The 24107-nt window shown below is 40.4% G+C and overlaps 1 protein-coding gene across 4 annotated transcripts in view; it reads right to left on the bottom strand.

Moving 5' to 3' along the window:
* The window catches only part of Ddr (discoidin domain-containing receptor 2), a 214975-nt gene that overhangs the window by 93246 nt on the left and 97622 nt on the right, over positions 1 to 24107 (bottom strand). For 2 of the 4 annotated variants that reach the window (XM_069122175.1, XM_069122149.1), the window contains exons 3-4: positions 13351 to 13595; positions 6264 to 6366 (exon numbers count right to left, since the gene is read on the bottom strand). In XM_069122175.1, coding sequence (XP_068978276.1) covers positions 6264 to 6366; positions 13351 to 13531 — 284 coding nt within the window. In that variant the 5' untranslated portion in view covers positions 13532 to 13595. Of the gene's footprint in view, positions 1 to 6263; positions 6367 to 12016; positions 12655 to 13350; positions 13596 to 24107 lie in introns of those variants that run through there. The other 2 variants (XM_069122157.1, XM_069122165.1) reach the window with 2 other exon arrangements.

Raw genomic sequence — 24107 nt, forward strand, 5'->3', positions numbered from 1 at the left:
ACGCGTAACCTCGATTCGGTGTCGAGGACCGTGCAATTACGATAAGAATTTCACCGAGTTTTCGGAACGAATCAGCTCTGGGATAAAGGGAAGCTCTCGCTGCGTTGAAACCAGTCGTCTCGGATGTAGAGAGCCAGGAAACAAAGAGGTTTCAACGGGATAAGCGGGCCGATGGCGGGTGGCTTCCATGGATAAAGCACTTTCAAGGGTCGACCGATTTAATGGTTGCCGATTGATCACCCAGATATAAAGCTTCCACGGTTTACTTTTATGGAATGTTAAGACGGGTTATTTCGATCGTAAAACTGCTATTATGCATAAGTTAGCAAGTCATCCGATTCGTCGAATAGTCAGACATTTCTAGTCGACAGATCCAGATAACATTTCTTAAAATAAGCAGGAAACGGAGTAGATTCCGGAAAGGAATTTTCCGTGATGTTAAGTTGCGCGACTATCTCGTTCTAGTTTCGTTAGGTATAAAATTTTCAATCTGCAGGTACTTTTAAAAGCCGCATTAAAGAATCAGCAGGACAAACTTGCGAGGGTGGAATTCAAATTTTACAGGCGGCTATAAACCGTGATGCTAAGAAATTTCCAACTGTTTCGTCTATCTCCGTCGAGCTCAGTCCCATCCTGTTCCATTAATACCCGTAAAAATCACGAAACTATACAGTTGACTTTAACGCTTACAGAAATCGTCGTGTACGCGCTAGTCGATAAATTTTCGTCCTTTCGCTCGAAACTTCCTATTATCATATACCATTGCAAGAAGCTCTTATGGTATAGCCATTTAGGAAGGTCGATAACCATACGCTTCCAAAATCTCTTTCCCAAATAGTGCTCACTCTCGGGCCAACACCGACGGCCCCCTAAATCGCGTTCAACGACCGCGAATGAACCGGTATTTCGAACGGGCGAGCGCTGTTTCACACATCTGCCACGTAAATTTCGTTTATCGAAACAATTCGCCGATCTTGGCCCCGAAATCCCTGGAACCGCACCGGTCAGCCGTTCGAGGCTTCGCTCGAGTTCGAAGCCAGAGAAAATCCGACGGTGGTTTACATCGATACACAGCCACAGTCCACGCGGCTGGCCAAGATTTATGCGACCGTGTAACGTCGTCACGCGAACAGTCACGACTGGGGGTGTAAGAGACTATTAGGGGGAGACGGTTCCTTCGGGCATAATATGACGTATCGAGACTCGTCGTGCCACGCGGGACCACGGTACGTACCTGGCGATACGAAACGTAGAAAAATAAAAAATAAGAGGAGACTACGACATACAAGGGAGAGGGGGATGTAAGGAAGGGGGATACGCCGTGGCGAATGGCGAAGGAAGGAGGGTGTAGTTGTCGGTTCATAAATCACTAGAACGAGAGAGGGACCAGAGCCAGCGGGGTTTTCGAATCGTAACAAAGTGGAAGATAGCCCCGGTTGGAAGGTCGGGAGAATATGGCCACCATTTTTCGTTGGCTTCGACCGCTGAAAGCGCACGTAACGCCGTAGGACGTTTTATGTCTGCGTGATTCCGCCTTTTCACCCCGTGCTCCCTCTGTCGAAGATTTTGGCCTGTCATGCTTGGCTCCCACCTCCCTTTTTTCCTACCTACTTGGTTCTCAGTCTGCTTTTTTTCTTTTATTTCCTCCAACTCGTCATTCTGCTCCTTCTCTCTATCATTGGCGTTTTTACCGTAGCTTTCTCCCACTTGGCTTCGACTCGCCTTTCGAGACTCTTCCTTCGTGCGCCCCTCCGTCTCGTGCCAGTTCTAAAACGATACGAACGGACACTAGCTCGGCCACGGAAACGAAAACTTTTTCCCTAGCACGTACAGATGCTCATCCACTCCCGTAAGCCATTATCGATCTTCGTTTTTTCCCAATGAACGAGTGTCCTCGCGATGTAACCCCGTTAGCCTTCTTGTATCCCGTTCTCTGAGTTTACTTCACGTGATTCTGCCCCAACGATTCGCACGCTCTTTCTGGGAGTGGTATCAAGGAAATCTTGGCAGGTTTCCTAGTTTAGCTTGATGACTGTTCTAATCGTGATCAAGGATGACTATCCTTTCTTCCTGGCATTTACAATTTCGTGTAATAAGAGATTCTATAAGAAATATATTTCTTTTTTTATATAAAAATTAAATACAATATTAATATTAGAGGATAACGAACGTGTATAACATTAAGACTATGTCGACCTAATTTCACCTAAGTATAATTTCCAGGTTAAGAATTCTTAAAATGTAATTCTCGCTATATTCATAAGAAAATTCATCGATTGCAATTTGAAAAGTAAAATGAAGGTAATGAATATTTAAAGAAACGCATAAATAGGTAAATAACACGTGACACAAGTGTAGTATTAGCGGCCATCTAACGACACTGCGGCATTACCGGCCATTATAGCGTTAAATTTAAGCTTTCACAAATAACAATGACATTTTCGTTCACATTTCACTTTGAGAGTTTTGACATTCGGGAACTGGTGGAAGGTCGAGGATTAAAAAACACAATGTTCGAATTAATTTTAGAGGACAGCGTTTTGTCTTCGTTGACAGAGGAATTCCACTCGATACATTGTGTGGAAATAGGCGAAACCAGAGTGGCCACGACAGGACAGTATAAAATGGTTTACACAGCGAGTGGACGACAAATACGTTTCTTTTTCGCGCTTCCTTTCGATAAACATTTTTTTAGCCGATTACAAAAACCGTCGCTTCCCACGCTAGCCGGACCTTTGTGCGGTAACAATACGATGGAAATGCAGTGCATATTTCACGCTGGAAAATCGAGAACGCCCGGCACAAAGCCGGATATAGGTCAGAGTTGTAACGCTCGAACGAAACGCGACATTGTTTGTTACGGAAGACAAAAGCCAGGTTTGCGCCCAGCGGTGGGCTGCTTAAAGTTTCAGAACCTCCCGCAAAAATTGTGTTGTTCCTTCGAGAAATTGAGTAGATTGCTTTCCCTGAATTTCTAACAAACGACGACGTTTGTAATACAAACAACGTATAAAAGCTACGTTGTTTCTATCTCAAACAATTCGGAACGACGCTTTTGTATGTAATACGTATACTTAAGGTGAAAATATGAATTATTTATGAAACTCATAAACGTTCATAAGCAAGTAATTATTTCTTGTAGTCATTTTTTCACAACAAAGTAATAGGAATAGAGCCATGAAGAAATAATACGACGACATGTAGCTATTAACGTAATAAAGCTACTCCCAGGAGGAAACTTCGTAAATTATGGGGTAATAACTGGCATTAATCTAACACGTGAAATCAGATGAACTTATTCGCCATCAAAAACGCAGTCGTACCGATAAATTAACTCGTGAGTCAAAGGTATCCTGCAACGCGGTTGATCTTACACCGCAATACACGGTTGAACCTCCTAATGGAAACGTATCTTCCATCTATAATTATAATCGTACGTTAGCGTGGCACGTTCGAGCTTATCGTCAATCTCGGCGAGATAACGCGCGTGTATCGCGATAAACGTAAGCAGGCACAGTCACCGAACCCTTACTCACAGCAGTGGATATCGTGTCGTTTCGAATTTCCAGCTTTCATCCCTCACGATGGCAAAATCTTCCACGAGTTCCTCTATTCTTCTCTCTCTCTTCACAGCAGTTGTTCGACCAACGAATATACGGAAACTCAAATTGAATCTTGATTCTGGGAATTCCACGCGAAGATTAACGGGATGACGCGGTACAATCAGAAGCGAATTAGAGCTCCACGATTGCGGTCTAATTAGCGGCCACTGTTGGCTAATTCGTCGTCGCACGAAGTCACGGTTGGAGAGAGGTGAAAATCGAAACGAGGACAATGTATCGAGAGAACGACGATTGCTCACACTTTTTCTCTTTCTCTTTGTCTCTCTTTCACTGCCCGACGAATTGTATTTAGGGCGAGATCTTACCAGACAGCTGGTCGTAGACGAAACGTGGTGGTGAAAAATTAGCCAGGCCCAGGGGCGTTGTACCCCTTTTGCTAAGAGGAGCAACGCCTCGCCCTAATACAGATTTATTGCCGCCTAAGAGCCCGAGCTGGCCGTCCTAATACAGGTATTATGCTGACGCAGGAACGAGGAATTTACACGAAATTGGAGGTAATTTGTAGGGGTCGAGTTCACCCTACCCAGTTCCTCCCCCTGCGCCCCTACAACACCCACTCGTTCCCTCGATTCTATCCTCCGTTACATCGAACCGGGCTCGTGCCTGCTCTATGCACCTGCAAACTCGCTCGAAACGACCAAACTACTGCCCTCTCTGCCTGTACACGGATCCTAAACGAGTTCATCGAGTACATAAGTTGCTTTCTGTCTTACTTAGCTGTGTGAAATAGCGCCGAAATCAGGAAGAAAGAAATATTATTGTACAAGAGGACTGCGATTTACTTAATTGGACACTGTTTCATTTTTTCTGTAAATGCATGCCGTATTTTGTGTCACGAAATTTATATTTTTGTTTGAAAGTTTATAATTGGTTTAATAATCTGAATTCTAACTTGTATTTATTTTGATAAAATTAGAAATTTTTTAGATACGTGTATATTATAGTTTAAAGAAAGTTTCTGTATCTTTCTGAATAATGTATCTTAGCGTAATTACAATTACTGATGATCCAATTGCAGATAATGTACTACTAAATCGTTCTCAACTTTAACGGCGAGCGATTTAAACGCTCGAAAAGAATCATCGACGTTAAAGGCTCTATTTCGGTTCCAAATCGAACCGTTAATAAAGTGAATAAAGAGCAAAGAGTAGAGCGAAATCGCGCCTCTTCCAATATTATTTCTAACGTCACGAAACGGAGCATGTCGAGGCGCATTATTAACAGACATGGGTCGGTGATATCCGCGGTGCGTTTCTAGCGACCCTCATAAATTGCCTCGGTTCGTAAATGTGCCGAATCGATTTGGCTGTCAGCCGTCCGACGCTCGCAACGAATCAGGATCGTAATATCGCTGGTAAAAATGTCAGGAAGACGATTCCTCTTTTTGACAAACGATAGACACTCGGCTTCCGAGTGTATCAAGGTTAATCTGACCTCGCGATTTTTCTTCCAACGAAGTTACTCGCGACTTTCATACCGTGAAAAAGGATCGATTCGAACCTATCCTTTCGCTCGAACACTTTCCCTCGTTTTTCTTTTTCTTGGCCGTTTTTTTCCTTCTTATCGATTAGCGATTAATTCGATATTTACAGTTTATTAGCTACGTTCTCGCATCTCGTTATCTGATACTCGTTCTGGCTCTCGATAACAGGATTTTATAAGCGTGCTTTGCAGGCCATGTGCTATTTAACATTTTAATGCCAGCCGAGCCAAGGCACGGGATGCTTCTAGCTGCCCCGGGCAGCCTAGAGATTTTAATCTCGCCGTTGTAATAAGAAATAAAACCGAGCCGCCTAGTGGACTCGCTAAATACCAGCCGGCAGCCGCGTTGTTGAAACGTTCGTGCGCGTCACGCGATCCAGAATGCGAAACAGAAAGAATCTGGACGCAATTAGAGGGCTTAACCTCCGAGCCGCAGACGTCGAATTATCGAGCTTAATCATTCCAACGCTCGAGATTTATATCCACCGCGTCGGAAACGACCCGCTGCGTTTACATACTCGACCGAGTTAAACGCTCACCGCTATCCAACACACGTTATATGTGTATTGCAGCGTGTTGAGCAAACGTATCGTTACATATTGCGAAAAGAAAAAAATGTTCTATCGTCGAGATAACGTAGTTAGGTTAGTGTATCGCGAGAAGAAAAGAATCGTTACCTAATCCTACAACCGAGAAAAAAGAGGGATGAGAGTTGGGCAAAGTTGATTAAACCAACCAGTTGGCCGATGTTCAACGTAAGTACTTACTTCTTTAACTTCTGGCAAACCGATACTCCGTGTCTCTTTAACGGTCGAGAATTAAAAGCCGATTCTGTGATACAATCGTACAACTTTTTTAGGTTCGTATCTTCTACCTCTTAATCTTGTATTATTTTTCTTTTTTTTCCCTGCAAATCGTTAAGACGAATGGGAGAGTAACTTTTGGTTAAAACGTTCGATAAAGAAAACCAATGTATTCGTCTGGTTTAATACCTTGTTTTAGTAAGGAATTTGAATTTCAAGCAACAGATCCTTCGTATCGATTAATTGCAATCAAGCAGCACTCGCATGCATTCAACAAAGCTAGAAACTATAGCGCTAAATCAAAATGGCCGACTTAACTGCAGTCGAGCATTTCGCGATATCATTGTTCACTTACCTGGCATGTTTCGGACCAAGACTGGGATCGTACATAGAACTGGCCGATATATCTTCATCGGGGATTTCGCCATTCTCCATGCCCAGTGCCGCGGTACATTGTCCTGAAAGGATTCGAAACGGCGTTAGTCAGAACTCAATATCTATTCGCGCGCGCTTTGTCAACTATGGGCCGCTTTATATTAAGCAGAGTGGGGTTGGATTGGTCGTGCGCAAAATTAAACGTTAATGAATGAGAAACGGGTGGCAATTTTCAGGTTGGAACTCTGCATAAACTAGACTTGAACGAACAATCACGAGAAAATACGCTTTTCCACGGGTCGAGCGCGCATTTAACGTATTTTGTTATTTAGCTAGCTAATTAAAACTTGACTGATGACAAACAAACTGTTTTCAATCGTCGCATTGATTTTAATAGATCGCCCGTATAATTTGTTTTATACGCTCGAATTTACACCGGGAATTTCGAATTCATTTGGAAAATGCCACGTTACCGCAAAATACATGTACGTACAGCTTGCAGTGGCATGGTTACGGGTCCGTGTGAAAATTCTCCAACGAAATCCACGGGAACAGAAGTCGCCACCGGCATGTGACTTCGTTGTGTGCACACAAGGAACCCAATCGGCGTTCACGGACAAACTGCGATCGAACTTCCTTCCTCGTTCCCTTCCCCGTAAAAGTTTGCCAGTTGACCACGATAAACGAAAGGAACGAAAATACTAGCGGCGATAAAACAAAACCATAACCTGACACAAATATCTTGCACCATCCTAATTTCATATTTATCGATTGAAGCTATCCTTTCTTTAAAAAGATTCAATCTTTTCTTTGATCTCTGTTCGAGTAAAAATTACGTGACTTTATCGGGTAAACGTTTGGCGGACAAATGATAGCATGTACGAGAGATCGTACAACTATGCGAAGATAACCAACTGTAATAAATTGTTCAATACATAGTGACGTAGCACGAGACAGCCTATATCGTGCCGGTTCACTTAAGCCACGACACTGCTGTTACGCTGGAAAGTTTCAAAACTGCAGAATGCAGCGGACGTGGGATTGGCTAGCATCCTGGGAGATCCAACACGCTAGCAATGATTTTTGCCAAGCAGCGTTATAACGGACGAAAGTTTGCTTTTATTCGTTTTATTTAAAAATACAAATTTGATTTAATTTATTTAAAAATACAATGTTCTATCGCATCGAATAGTGAAATATGTTTGTTTCGTTTTGATTGGTATTTGAACGTTTCGAAGTTTCGAATATTCGTAAAGATATTGAACTGGAAATAGCCGCGAAGCTTATGATTTTTCGAATAGAGGATATTGCAACGACGATAAAACAAACGTAGCCGACTATGCTTAGAAGAAAGTTGTTGCTCAGGAAAATGACTTAACGAACGATGAAGTTGCAAAATGTGGGTCGCTGGAAAGTCGCAATCGCGCAACTTGAGTTGATATTCTACCAACTGCGATTGTCATGCGTACCAGTAATACAGTTAGTTTCTGTTCATGTTGGTGACTCGGTGTTACTACGACGAAACTTCGTCCTGGCTTCTTACATCTCCAAATTCTACAAACTCGCCTGCATCACCGTTCTGTTTTGTATGTATATATATTGTCTTATACATACAAACAGAATAGACTGGTTTTCCGACTTTGCGCACGAATCACAGTTTCGTGTAAGACGTTGCTGAGCGAACTTGTTTTCCTTAAAACGTAGTACATCGAGCGAGTTCTCGCTTGTTGCGCTAATACGCTTTATCTCTGTACATCAGAAAACTTTGATTTTACGATTGAAACGATTAATTCGTGTTATGATTAGGATTATGAAAATCGATTTTCAGAGTTCCATCTTAAAAATAAGAGCTATGCTGGTCGATTCTGTAAATTACAATGCATAGAATAACGCCAATCGCGAAAATCGTGCTTTTCGATTCTCCTTGGAATTCGAAATTATTTGTCAACTTCCAATGCTAGATAAATTTACGAAAATAAGATTTCTTTTTCGAGAAAGTCGAACGTTGGCTTTGCGAAAAACGGAGTTATAAACACCAGTTTCAATTTGGATCTTCTCCTTGTTATTAGTTTAGAATAGAAAAATTCAATTCTGTTAACTATACGATAATTAGATGACAAAAATTCCAAATTTTTATATTATGACTTACGCATTGTGCGAATCTACCTTCGATATTCAAATATTACCGCGCGCGGGTAAAATTTTGCTTAATATCGATGATTTCGATATCATTTCTTACAAAGTTAACGGCGTATTATGTTCTGCAGAATGATAAAACAAACGGAATAGTAAAATCGAGAACGTTCTATGAATAGATCTGGGTGAACGATTAAATAGTGCCTAAGCAAGAACGCAAGTCGATATGGCGAAGCAGTTAACAGGGGAGTACGTGACTGATTCACCGAGCTCTGTTTAGGACAATTTCCAGGGAGATTGTTTGCAGTTCCTCACGTTCAACAATCATTTCCAAAACACAATCAGAACGAACTCCTTTCGATAAACGCTCAACATCGACCAGGCACAATAAACCAACAGTTCTCGCTAGCGTACCCTGTTAACTTAAAATCCCACGCCGAACTAATAATTGCTTTTACGTTAATTTGAATTCACCTCTCGTCGGATCCAGTTCTCCCCTTGAAACTATTCACTATCAGCTACATAGACAAATCCATTGACAAATCGACGATCCCGAAATTACGTTTAAATCCAAAACTTTTAACGAAACTTTCGCTCTACCGAAATAATAGCAACGAGTCGTTTCTCACAGGAAAAGGTAGCTACGGCGGTGTTGAACGAAAATTAAAACGTTTGGAAGAAAAGATAATGAAAACTACGCGGTAAATTAACTTCATGGGAGTAACGTATACTTCACAGAGGGGAAGTTGCCCGACGAGGCGCATTGACGAGCACACGCGTTGGAAACTCTAAGTACACTGACATAATTGCTCACTGGAATAAAACATTTGCCGTGCGACACGCTCGCCCATTGTTCCCCGGCTTGCCAATATGCATGCCCGTCTACGCCGTGCAAACTGTACTTTGTCAGATAGGCACGGCCTAGTTCTCTTTGCAATTCAATCCTTAGAACTGTCGCCATCCTGGCGTCAGTCTAACTTCGATCGCGCTTTCCAGAATACCGACTGCGCCTCTTTATGCAGCATCCATTACTGGGGCAAACTGCGCCACTAGATGAGCCGTGCTGTAATTATCGAACTCGCGGCAAACAGACCGACTGTGTAGTTCGCGGTTCCACGAACCTCGCGCAGGTGCTCTCTTGGCCAAAAATTGCACGGAACTTCCGGATCTGACAGACTCGTTGCGAGAGCATTCGAACCGGAGAAGGTTTGCAACGATCTGTCAGTGGCATAAACGTACAGAGGAAGATACGGGTATTTGTGTATATATATTCTTGGCGTAGTTTGAGACACGTATGTTCATTGTTCTTACGATCACAATTTCGCGTACCTAATGGTTTGTACAGGTTGTTTGGAGAAAGATCTTAATTAATAGGAATATTAGTTGATCTATAGGTGTCTGATATTCTAAGCAACTGTCATTTGCAACTGACACGTGTTTCTGTTCGTTTCCGTAAGGCTGAGGAAGGAAAATAGCTCTATGCTTTGCTACATAACCACCAATTAGACTTGGTTACACGGCTGACGGATTCCTTCTGAAACCTAGTATCCGAGGTTAGGTAAGTAATTACGCAAATAATATTAATTAATTGTAAAAATAACAGAGACAAAGGGATCGATTGATGCGATAAAATTATAATAAAACTATTACTAGTGATTAATTTTCTAATATTGAATAGCGTCATTTAAAATTCATTTCAAACCCCATCGTTCTTTATACTTCCTATTTATGAGTACATTCGTTATATTCTTAGCTGACAATACAATTTATTATCGCAGTACAATTCAGATTATTTTCATTTGATGGTTAGTCGGACAAAGAGGACTCCTTAACTACGAAGCTCGTAACAGAATCGCAACTGTATCATGCGCATGTATCTCAAGAAAACGTGTCTGCTTCTAGACAATAATACGAGGAGAATAATATCTTGCTTGTCGGTTGATAATCTTCTTTGGCAGAAAATTCAACGGGAAAGGATTGTTTCTATTTCGAATGTACACGGAAAGCCAAGCACCGAAACGTTCGTTCATAATTCAAGTTTCGTTTGAATTAAACTGCCAATCCTTAAGCGGGCTCATTGTTCATCGTTGTTCAAGCGTATTAATTAAACTAGTTGGCGGAAAAACGAGTGCCCGATTCAATAAAATAAATTCGACGCGACGCATGGAGCGATAAAATACAACCGGTTACCGTTTTCGCGTACCAGAAAAGCGCTAATCAATTTGCAATTTGAAAGATCGCCCCTTGACGCCATTTTTCTTCCCGAGCCGTTTTATAATATGGCCTATTGACTCATGAATACCGAAACCCATCGATCGGCAGCCACCTCTGCGCGTTGCCTTGATTATATTTGGCGTTAATTAATTCCATCTGAAAAGGGAACCAACTAGTTTTCTCTGCCTTCGATGCAAATAACCTGGCTAATTGAAATACAAAAATCTCAAGAGCGAGGAAAGAAAGGGAGGTGGGATCGATTTTTCTTCGACATGTAAACTGATAGAACAAAAGAGAAGAAAAGGCATAAAGGAGGAGACAATTCACAGGTATTATGAACGATATATAATTACCACGGAAAGTATCTGTACACCGTTGTATTTATCGTAGTATTTACGTATCGCTAGGAGAATTTTCTACTAGGTACAAAAATAAAATGTAGTACCTGATGAAGAAACATTTCATTGGAAAATACCGGTGTGCGCAAATATTGTTTGTAGCCACTGTACTTTCTTCGTTGATGATAATTAATATGTACAAACACATCACGGGTAAGTGATACGCAATAAGAGACATTGGATGCGTATAGCACGAGCGAATGAATCGGCACAATGCCGTATGCCTGCTCGCCTGCGTCTGAGCAGTTATTAGATAGTATTGTTAATTCATCGTGCCGTTGACATTTCATTTGCGGTCGTACAATAGAAACTGAGTGCGTAGTTCCATTGCGGCCGACTTCCTGGCCTCGGAGAAAAATAATGAATATTAATCTTTCTGAATAACGACGGGGTTCATTCTGAACAGTTCTAGACATCGCACGTATGTATACGTAATTTGAGGGTAGAATTGTTTACCTGAAGATTTATTCAGATATCTCTCCATTTACATTCTCACGTATTTTACCGTCATTTCTGATTTTCTCAACACAAGCACGTTGCAACTTGATGGTAATGTATCGTAAATGTAAATTAAAAAATCAAAAAAGTTCATCGCGAATGGGACGCCAGAACAGCAAATTCTCACGGAAAACAGAGCGTTTTGCGCGACATTTTCGAGGGATGATAAAAACGTTTGAAACAACAAGCCATACGCGAAAATAAGAAACACGAAGATCGCAGTTAACGAATAAACGGTGCGCTAACATCGCATGCTACGGAAAACGTTCCTCGTTCCTCTTTACAAATTCATCTCGCGGACTCCATAACGCGCGGTTACAGCCGCGTGTGTACACGTGTAATTTTCCTCCAATTTCCAGGCTGAATGCCGGGAAAATATGCTAAATCAATAAAATTTTCGTGCGGTCCGTGTCGCATCCAAGAATCGCATTCGACTACGTACATATCTCGTTGGCGCGTGCAACACGCCGTAGTAATTGTATATTACCTTGGCCAAAGTGGCACTCGCTTCCGGCTTGCTTCCATCTCGTTGCTGCCAATGCGCATAGTAGAAAAATTTAAATTTTACAGCCCGACTTTCGGGCAAGCTGTATCTCTCTCTCTCTTTCTCTCTCTCTCTCTCTCTTTCTTATGCTTGTACTCGTTCTATCTCTGTCGTATCGTATCAAGGGAAAAGAAATCCGTGCAGAATCCCTGGAGGCGCTGCATGTCGCGTAGCTTACCCCTCATCCCCACTTTAACCTCGCCGCATAGTGTGTTTTCCCGTGTGTGTATACGCGCGAGAACAAAGGGAGAAAAAAATTCCAGAATAATTTTTCTCCGCTTTAGCATCCGGCGATATTACGTTGGAAGACAACGGGAAAGACAAAACTAAGGTAAATTCATTTTCGTGGAATAGTCGCCGCACAAATGGAACAATATTTTTCCTTCGTTTCACCTTCTCCTCCTTTATCTGGCGAAATGACCCGCGCGAACCATGAGTTAGACGACACCGGGTATACGTTTTCCACGACAGACTACAGCCACGGACGTGGGCTGTTGACCGTGTCCCGTTCGTGTGAGAATCTTCTCCTTTCCAGCCAGTCGAAATCGCTTTAACGGCGGTCATCGTGGCCACACCTGCTGCTGAACTACGGCTCAACCAGTGAATTATAGAAGCATCTAACCCCCCGTGATATCAAGTATTTTTTACGCTCTTATGAACCGGGCATGATTGTATGTGTCTGATGACGTTTATTGGATGAGGATATTTATGTAATCATATTACCAAAAAGAATGAATGAGACGTCTCTCGTATTACGAGGAGCTACTTAGGAATTGATATTCGAATTGACACGAACATTTTCTATTGTTACGGTTATTGCAGAAGAGATAGAATTTATTCATAGAAGAATTTAAAAGTGTTTTTAAATTATCACTTTCTATATTGATTTCTGTTTTATGAAATATGTAACCCATATGTAATCCATTTCTCCCGAGAATGGAACACTTTATGAGTTACATTATTCCATTAAATTATCTTTCGGAATCACAGTTGCAGATTTCAATTCTTTACTGCTACATGCTACTAAATAGAATTATATTAAACGGTGAAAATTCATTTCTAGAAAAAAGAAAGTGATACTAATTTTTACGATCAAATAGGAAGCTATTATTCATGTCAAAAATAAAATATTGATCATTTTCAATGCAATATATACTTGACAGATCAAAATTACTATAGTAAAACAATATTTGAACGAAATAACATCCTGAATGAACTGCCTTACTAAAAACGAAACATAATTTATATTATAAGAACATGTTGAACTTTTGACCTACCCAAGTCGAAGCAGCGACACCGTGGCAGGGACAGCAGGAGGAAAACGCCGATCAGAAGTCCTCGTGAAGGACCCAGATCCCGCTTGGGTTCGAGAACTGGCATATTGCTGGTGACCTGAGCCATCGGCGAGCCGACAACCTGCTCCTCCTCATCACTAACTGTCGACGATTCTGACCGCATCGGTCATCGAGCACGTTCCTGGCATCGTGATGGCCGAAAGGTGGTGAGTGTTCTCGCCGATAACCTGCGCATAGTATAATCCCTGTTAATCCTCTGCAGACGCCACAGAAACGTCACTGACAAACGTTTCAAACCTGTTGGTAATATAAGTCGACGTATTGACATTAATACGATTTATATCTCTGTAAAAGTCTTGGAATTCAAATTATTATAGTAGCTGACGTTAAAACCGTATAAAGAGATAAACGATCAGTTAATAAACGGATTAAGATATTCTTTCAAAGACAATGTTTCATATTTGTATTTTATCGATGAAACCGGTGGTTGAATTTATCATAAGGTGATTCGAGCACAATGGAACGACAGTGGAATTCGACTAGGTATCCTCCGATGTTACAGAGGACAATCGAAACTCTTTGAAACAGGTACAATTCGACCTGACATTCGGTCTTCCAGAACTTGATCGTTTCTCTTTGAAATCGGTAGAACTGCCAAGCTCCCGCTTCAATTCACATTGCCTATGTGAAGTAGCAAATGCAACCATAATCTCACCGCAACGAAATTTGATTCGACTCTGTTTAACTAAATGAAACTTAAATGTGTTTAAATCTTAAAAAGATTATGTATCGATTCACAGTTCTAAATTCTACGATAATTTCTTGACACAGATCTACCGGTATATCATTGAAACGGGCAGCCACAGTAGAATAGTACCGTAGTAGGTCAGACGCGAAAACAATAGATTTGAGTTTCGCTTAACGCTTCTGGATTATAACAGGAATATTTTTCTAATCTTTTGAAACATCTGCCAAATGATTTATCGATGAAGGTATCAAACATATTTCAATCGAACCTTATTGTATCGGATGTGATTCAATCGAATCTTATCGGCGTTGAATAAGATCCAATCGAGTCTGTATGGAATGGAATCCAATCATGCTCTATTCGCATTAAATCAGGCCCTACGAGTTGCCATCGTGTCGGATAAGGTTCTATAGGTCCCCTATCTGCACGAATGAGGATCGGACGGGTCGTTGTGTGCCATATAAAGCTCGACCGACTTCTACATCATTGGATTCAATTAAATGTCATGTTGTTAAATAGCATTAATAGCATTCGTTTGCGCTTGGTCAAATCATACGCTTTGTAATTATTGTTAATTGAAAGAGAAAATCGTAGTTAGCTTTACCGTACATTCCAACGAATCAATGATCGATTTATCTAACAATAAATGAACAAATAAAGTTGATATTTACATAGAAATGTTTTTCTTTTTGAGAATTTATTTCACGTTATTTGGATTTAAAATCAATTTCACATAATATATTTTTATCGTAACTTTGAGAAAAATGATTCCACAGTCGTATTCGCTAAAAAAACGTGGAATATTATTCACGCTTCGAGATTGCTTTTATTTCAAGGATATTGAACTTTTCACCCCGATGTAGGTCAGAGCCAGCTTTAAAATCGTGTACAAGAAATCTTACAAAGTATACGTAGACACAGAATCACGCGTGTCCCGCATGAATAATTCATTAATGTAACTTCGTCGGCTATAAAATTTTAATTGCGCCTTCGTTATTAATGAACACGATCGTTCCTGGAGAAAACGTTAAGAGACCGTGTAATGGCAATTGCTTTACACGAACGCGCAGCTTACACAACTCACGCGTGTAGACGATGATGGACGACAACCGGCGTTGCAAATGCGCTTCGCGTTGCTACATTAACGTCTGACATATCTTGCGGACATCCTAACGTCGGTTTGCTTCTACGGCGTCCAAACAAAAATTTCGCATCACGAATGTACACATTTACATTCATTTGATTTATCAGATATGAAAGAATGTATACATCCCAGTTTATTTGATTTATCAAATATACAAACGAATTTAATCCGTGTACATACTAACATTCTTTCATACTTTAGAAATGTTGGATTACATTATAGATAGACCTGACACGTAGAATATGAAAGGCGAGAAATATTATATTTGAATAATAATATAATGTGATTTAGATACATTGTATGCTCGGAAAAACACTGGTATACGTATTTCCTACGACTATTTATTCTCACATTCGCATATTCTCTCTCTCTCTCTCTGTATTTCCCTATGTGATTCATTCGACGTGGGCATTCCTAAGAGATATATGATCTCAAGCATTCAGTTACAACACTATTTTTGCACACCTTTAGCCCTCGAGGCTGAATGCTCCTGATTCACGCGGCTATCGCCTTGATCTACTCTTGAATCCGTCGAAAAAAGCACGTAGAAATTATTCCGCAATACGAGTTAATATACGGATTTTGTTAAAGTTTCAGGAAAGTTTGTCTATTCAAAGAGAAAAATTATTTGTTCGATGGGAAAGTAATGTCCGTATGTGTTACGTTCTTTCAAGAATGTGTGCGCGAGATTTTTCAAAGGACTGCTTTATGACTCAGGTATGTTTAAAAAATTAGAGAATTTTGTGTGAGTCGTGCGAAAGATGAAAAAAGACAGAAATGTCACCCTTATTTTATTATCGATAAATGTAGGTTTATACGTTTGATTTTATATTTAATGAATGAAAACGTGATTGCGATCGAATCATTCCTGTAGTACAATGTTCCATTATAAAATATTAATCGAAAGATCAAAACGGAAGACTCTGTCATTTACCGAATTCAATTGCCGTCAGCATCCGCTAGGCGTACACTTCTGTCGTTTAACTTCGTCTACGACCTTTTCCCCTATGCTATAGATTTGTGCACTAAGCGTCCCTGGGATTCGTTTGAAACTCCTAGTTATTCCGACCGCGTCGTCCTATGTAGGAAGTTCCCGGACCGTGTACAACTATGTACGTATGTAGTCCGAGTGGGTAGAACGGTTGTACGAGCGAAAGGAAGGCCGCGTTCTAAACAATCCGGCTATAGTCTGCAAGGGCTAGAAATAATTAGTAGCGGTACAACTTTAATCTGGCAACATTATAGTGGTATTAAAACGGCATGTGATGCATTAAGCCTGTATTTACGCAACACGGATTTGCCTCGCGCTAATTGAATGCGCCTTAACTTTTGGATATTCACGATGTAAGTAGAAACTGTGCGTCAGTGACAGACACGTGAGCAAAGCCTTCAATGAAACTAGGAAATAATAATATCAGAACTAGTAATTAAATTTTAGTTATTGTAGTTACATTTCTAGGAGTTAAATTACCGCATTGGTTTAATCAGTAGTGTTGTACATGTGCCAGATTATTTCGTAAGTGGTGCATTTTTCGAGGATTCAATTCAAAACGCTAAACAATGAAAGGTGACAATGAAAAATGAATACAAAATAGAGAAATAACAAATAATTGGAGAAAGTGAGGGAAATATATCGCTGATTAATATTAGAACTCTTGGAAACGGAAGTATGAAACTTGTTCTAAAGAAATGAATATAAAATGAGTAATGATAAGAAAAATAATTCAACAGATTATTAAAATTACAAGGTATGCAGCACGTTGTAAATTTATAAAACTAGACAAAATCATAATTATCGATTTGGTTTACTCTGCTAGTTCTAGACATAATTACCGAAAGATAGCTATTTGATTTAATTTACGTATCAAAAAGAAAATCCACATGGAACACATAAATTAGTACAGTAATAATTTTATTTCAATCATCCGAAGCAACTCGGAAAAGAAATAAGACCAAATTTCTGCTTTTACCGTTTATACGATACAGGCGAAATGGGAAAAGTCGGGGCAATTTATCTGATATAAATATATGATGGCAAAGTTCAATATCACACGAGCGGGGAAGAACACGTCTTTGTTTTCCGTGTAACATTTCAAGGATGCGAGGCCAACCCCGTGTACTATCTGATATATAGCTATAGAATACGAAGAGGCTCGTAAAGCCGTCAGAAACAAGTGTTACGTCCTGTATTGAGGTTGTAAGATATGGTGGTATGCATGTACCCGAAACCTATAATGGAACTTCGAGATCGGACGCTTTGAATAGCCGATCACGTGGCCACGCGTTTAGAATTAGGTTGTACGTTCTCCCCATTTCCGACGAAAGTGATTTGTTGTCGGTAGGTTGAGATCAGGCAAAACCAACGGAAAATATAGAGCAACGAAACTCGTTCGATTAAAACACGAAAAAAAAATAAAGAAAGAAAAATATTATCGAGAGATCATTCAGTTGATATTCTTCGCTTCCCCTTACTCTCACTCTAATTGTTCGCAACTATCGATCGTTAGCCAATAACGAGCGTGGAAAAGATCGAATTACACGCAACCGTAAACCGTGCGTTGTTAAAGTGACACAACATTGCGATAGTTCGTTGAACTGTGACACCGTTGTTGTTAAACGACACCGCGAAAAACTGCTCGTTTTTTTTGAAAAATTTCCGCTTTGCGAGTTGAAATGATCTCTCGAGTGAATTTTGCAAATCCCTTTATACACAACGGTGGAATATTTAGATGCCAAGGTCGTCAATTTTTTAATTCGATAGTCAAGGAATTTCCGAGCTGAGTTAACAAGGTTTGCTCTCCTTATATTACTTGAATTTTTCGACGTTTGAAGTCTGAGTTCGCGATGTATAATGAATTCTCTTGACTTTGGCTTATAGACGTTTGTGTATATTTCACTTCTCATAACGTTTTAGTTGGATTCTGGAAGGCGATCCAACGTCGATTTGAAAACCAGGATAAATTCGCTTTTCTCATTCTTTATTTTCCACAATTGCGTATTTGAATTTTAAAAACGCTGGGATCCGATGTTGCAACCTGTAACGATGTCCTGTCTTGAGCTCTCAGCTTTTCATTTTCCTTTTCCTTCAACAGTTACTCATTTAAATTCTAAAATCCTTTAACCAGAAAGTTCTCTCTCTCTCTCTCTCTCTCTCTCGCTCTCTCTCTCTCTCTCTCTCTCTCTCTCTCAGGTGTGCGTTACGAGTTTCTATTTTGAGTAAATCATGTAAATTGATTCTAAGAACGATTAAATGATTCAAAGGAAGGTAATTTATCACAGACCAAAAACGCAGTGTATTAAATTACGAGTTGGTATAAGTTTTCTGTTAATGCGCTATCGCAATAAATTTTAAATAAACAACGTCGCATTGAAATGCCCTATTACTCACCTACGCTTTGTACCATTGTATCGTGCGATAAATGGAGAAATACCAACTATGGGAAAAAGCTAAGGAAAGGTGAAACGCTGATGTAAAATAAAACTGGGTCAACATCGTTATCTGGCGAAGAATCGAATTTATTAGACGCCCTATCTAATAAACGTTAAAAATAAACGTCGTTTCCGGTCACTCCGGTACACTCAAATTTCTATTGAATTATACTCCGGGAAGTCTGAATTGCCTTTAGAATAACATAACCGAATCTACTTCCTGGTACAACATGGCGTAGTTCTATGAGAATCGTCGGATTGTGAACAATTTCTCGAGCAATTCACCTAACAAGTACTCTTTGCGAGCAACCATTTGTGAATATCAAAAAACTTCCTTTCCCGACCTCTGGAACGCTAAGTTTTACCTACAAGTAAAGAACCTGTTTAATTTTAATTTAATTCCGCACACAAGACTCGTCGTCTAACCCGACGGATCTCCGACGCATTCGCAAAAAGCCGTTTTCAATGTTTCAGCGGATCGTTAGGTACTTAAATTGCCCATTTAAACGGAAGAAGGGCATTTTCAAAGAAAGAAATTCAGTCGCGCGAACTTCCGCCATATTCCACGCTTTGATATCCTACTTCTAATATCCTCAACGTTTCGAATAACATCGAATCGCATTTGTGGTACGAATTTTGTTTCCATCTCGACAAAGATACGTTATACCTGTAAGAAAACTTAGTTTCAATTATAACTTGAACTTCGATTCTTCAAGAAAAATAATTAAGTGCAACGGTAAATCATGTACCAGGCTTGATAAAAGTGTAGATCGTGACTCTGGTTTGATAGAATTTCATTTAAGAATTTATACCATGAAGATGATCTTGAACTTGAAAATTAATTAATAAAGTCTTCGTGGGTCATATTTTATTCACTTATCTATACACTCTAATACCAAAAATATAGAATCATCTGTATAAATCATGAAATATACTTTCTTCGCGCCACATATAATATTTCGGTGTGTTGCACTCGACACAGTATTACAGCAGTGAATGCCACTGATTTAAATATAAGATAAATTACGAAAAAATCGTAAAGCGGACTCTCAGTTCCGAAATCGTCGATCAAATTCCAATCTGTCCATCGATTCATTCGATCTAGCTGTTATAAACTCGGATCGAAAACAAGGTGCGCAAACACGATAAAGAAAAGAAAGGGGACAGAAACGATATCGGTGAATAGGTTCCACAGAGTAGACCCAAACTAGAGTGATGCCTGTTGTAGCTTTTGTGTCGGTTCGATAGCCCGTGCAAGGCAAACAAGCCTACGGGACACGAAACAGGCTCTACGATGCGGAAGCGAGCCCGGCTTCCGTCCAATGGACTTTCCTTCTTCCGTTCACGGGATGTCGAGCACCGTCATTACGTCGTATGCAGACGAGCCGACGTTCCTAGCCCTACCGCGGGATGAAGCCAGACAAGACAGAAGAGAAACAGACCAAGGATACGCGAGGGGGTCGAGCCGAACGAAAGGATTTTCGGATGCAAATTTTATTCCGTTTCCTTCTTCGCGATCCCACTCCTCTTTCCCCCAACTGCTCATTCCTTTCCATTCGTCCAACCAGTCAGCCTTTCTCCCTGGCCTTTTTTTTGTCTTCCTTTCCAACTTGCCAGTTTCTTTAACCGATCTTCTATCCGACGATCCCACGGGATCCTTTACGCGTCGTCAACCAACTAGACAGAATTATCGCAGATGGTTTTTCGCGAACCACCGCGACGCCGGTTTACCAACTTCCAACCGAGTTTTGCGAATCGTGCAACGGTCCCGTCCCGGGAACCATGTTTCCTCGTGGAAAGGGAAAAACACGATACAAGCGACAGAGTTAATGAATTCTGACAGGTTGCCAGCTACCGTTCGACCTCCTGGGACAACCAAGCCCCGCCGACACCTTTGTTCAAGAAAGATTTTCAGCTAGCCGTCGCGACCTGTCGAGAGAACGCTCCAATAAAATAACGCAGTCTGGCCGAGACAATCGGCGAATGCGGCAAAGTAGGTGCAATTGGAAACAAGATCGTCACGTAAGGTATTTAGTATTTCATTTTCGTTTCTTTTTTCGTCAAACGTCACGATGATGGGACAGAGAAATTTTGGAGGAAATTAAACAATTCGATGAGATGGTTTTGCGTTGCACATTTTGCTTCTACAAAAATATTTCAATACAGTTCAGAATTTTTAAATTTCACTAAATGTATGTATATATATGTATATATATATAAATGTATGTATGTATATACGTGCTATGTTATCGAAGATAACAGTATTTCAATTAGAATACGTCTCTTATTTATTTATAACGATCTTTCGCTGTGAATAATCGTTTATCAGAAACAGTGGAATAATTTTCGTTCTCCAAGGATAACTTTCTAACCCCGTACGGTCGTAAGCCTAATACATTTAATAAAACTCAAGGTTGATATACCTATTAAAGTTCCGGACAACACTGGAGAAGCGATGGTAAAAACGTAAAACTCGTTATTTTTTTTTACGTCGGCTAATGTATCACGGATTACTTGAGGGGGAGGAAAAGGTGGAAAGAGAAGAACGGTGAGTAAGCCTCCCTGGGGGCTGGAAGAAAACGTGTTACAGGGAGAAAAGTGGAGGAAACTATAAAGTCTTCTAAGTCGATCGTCGTTAAGCAAGGATTTACCGATTCTTCGAACAGGATAACATCTATGTAGGTAGTTCCCGAGCATTGTTAGATACACCTTAGGTCCAACCGTTTCTTTTTTCGTGAACGGATCCAGCTTGCCTTCGAGAGATCAATCGATAACGCGTGCCTCGTCTCGATTACGCCGTATTCGAGCTTCAGGATTCCGTTTGAATTGCGACTCGATCGTTTCTCCTTTAACCTTCTTCTGCCGTGCTCACCTCGCTACCTTCGAATAATCGCGTCTCCTTCCTTCGAACGGCCGGAGGATTCGAGAAAACACGGTTATTCGATCGGGAGAACACCGTGACACTTTGTCGCCCGGTAAAGATCTCTGTCGGATCTAGAACTTGACGACGTCCGCGCACTGCTCACGTGAAATTTTCATGAGACAAGAACGTTCGCGTTTCGTCGGTCTAAGATTCGTTTAAGGCGATTACGCGCTTCACCGTGGCCAAGAAGTAAGAAAATCTTTTACTCGATGGGTAAATAGCGATAGATGTTTCTGACAGAGAAGAAAATGATCTGACGATTCTTATTTCTTTTTCTCTTACAAAAACGTAGTTTACGTACTTGGTTGTTTATCTGATTGATGTTTATTCAGATTGTTACAAAACGATTGAAATAGAAACGTATTTGCAGCCTATGGGAAGCTTAACGATGTTGTTCGGAATTATTCTACATCTTGTTTCTATAAAAATTTCCAGTTCAAAGTTTCTATAAAAAGCTCGAACATGGAGAATTAATCGGTATTACACGTCAATTCTGTACATAAGTACATATAATATAGAAGTAAATATTTTATACGAGACTTTCATTCGATAGAAAACTCCATGGTTTCTAAATTATAAATTATCTACAATGTAAAATATTGTTAAATTTGGTCTTTTTTTTTGAAAGAAAGTTATTCAATATAAAAAGCACAAGTTGGTAATATTAAAATGCGATCGATCTTTACTGTTGATTCTCTCTCTCTCTCTCTCTCTCTCTCTCTCTCTCTCGCTCTCGCTCTCTCTCATGCATTTTGATCGTTGCATATTCGACAGGAACGCTGTCGCTGCGGCGTTCTTCCATTTTCGATTTATTTCAGCTTACCGAATCGAAGAACCGATAAAGCAACATGCATTCAACGGAAAATATACGGAACGTTGACCAAAGTGCAACGTTTATCGTCTGCTCAGGAAAAATTGTAAAGTTTCCAACGGTCCTTTCGATTTCAATACAGAGTACCGCGTGGCTCGTCTTGGCCCTCGAAAAATCGAAATCGATTTCACGGAACGGCGCAAAAATTCTACAGCATTTCAACTGTACGTATAATGGACAAGGAGTAGACGTTGGAGTGCCTTCGATAGCGAGTAGAATTTTTCTAAGATCGAGCGATTCCCTTAGCATAGAACGCCAACGAACACAAACGTCGAATTGTAGAATCTCGACGAGGTCTGACTAATGCCCAACCTACTCCACTGAAATTCTGATAAAACCTGTTTGTCGATATCTTTCCAAGAAATCTGCGATTCCTTCTCAATCTTTCGACAAGTTTTAATTTCCTCCATTGTCGTTCGTGTTTTAATTAAAAGGATCAAAGATCGAATCTTAAGTGTAAGTGATTGCAAACGACAAAACGAGCTCTTTTCCCTCGTTTTCGCATCAAGTGATAGGAAGACGGGGGACGATGCACGAATGATGACGATACTTTACCGGCTCGTTATTCCTTCTCCGAGTGCAGCGCTGTTATTAAAGCGACTTAATTTATATTTTTCATTAGTCGGGAAAGCAGATATCTGTGTTAAAGCTTTACTTAATTAAATTGCTATACAAACGACACCGTCGTGGATGGGTGTCTCGCATTGAAATGACCCGAGTAGAAGGGTAAAGAACGAAGTGGGGCGAGAGAAATAGAGGTCGGCGTTAATATTCACGGGGAAACGACGTTTTGAAGGCGGAAACGCCGGGTAACATTCTAAAGGAAAAGGGATCGAATTAACGAGCGGAGCTTCGACGTAGCGGAACTGCCACCGACAAAGTGAAATTTTAATTATATTTCGAAAAATAGGACGTCGTGGAAAGAATTCCTCGAAGTCGAATTCGAATTCGAATTCGAATTCTGCACGCGATCCGACGATCGTGCTAGACATTTCGGAATCTCGACTCGCGCCGGAAGACGAGTATCAGTAGAACTCGAACATTTCGAGGACTTTTAAACGCGTTAATGACCAGCATTCACTCTGTACGGCTGGACACGTTGGATTTCCGCCAATCAGCGCAGCAATTAGCGGAATTCACAGAACGTGCTTACTCGGCAATCGGGTAAAACTATCGGACGGCTAAACGGCAGATTTTCGGTCTTAATAAATGTACTGGTCAAAATAAAAGCGATCGCTCGACGAGAAATATTTCGAACTCTCATGAAATTTCCGCCTACGTATTAAATAACGAGAAATAACGTGGAGTTCGTTTTTAAAATCCCCGATCAAATCTATGCAGAGCAAACGATCGTCGAATTGGGACTACTGGAAAATTTCGATATTTTTTTATCTTTTTAGCAAAATTAGCGTTTTTTTATAGTGACAGAGGTTATTAGGAATCAAAGCGTTATTCACATGCATGTTAAGAATTTGAATGTACCTGTACACCCGAATGTACAAACGAACACCGGAATATTTTTCCATGAAACATACTCTGGCATAATACATTATCTATATAAATTAAATAATTGCAACGTATGTATAATTTTCCAGATTTACGTTCAGTAATAATTGGGACGGGC

The sequence above is a fragment of the Bombus flavifrons genome, chromosome 1 (assembly GCF_040668555.2).
Source record: "Bombus flavifrons isolate JBK064 chromosome 1, iyBomFlav1_principal, whole genome shotgun sequence".
Taxonomy (NCBI): Eukaryota; Metazoa; Arthropoda; class Insecta; order Hymenoptera; family Apidae; genus Bombus; species Bombus flavifrons.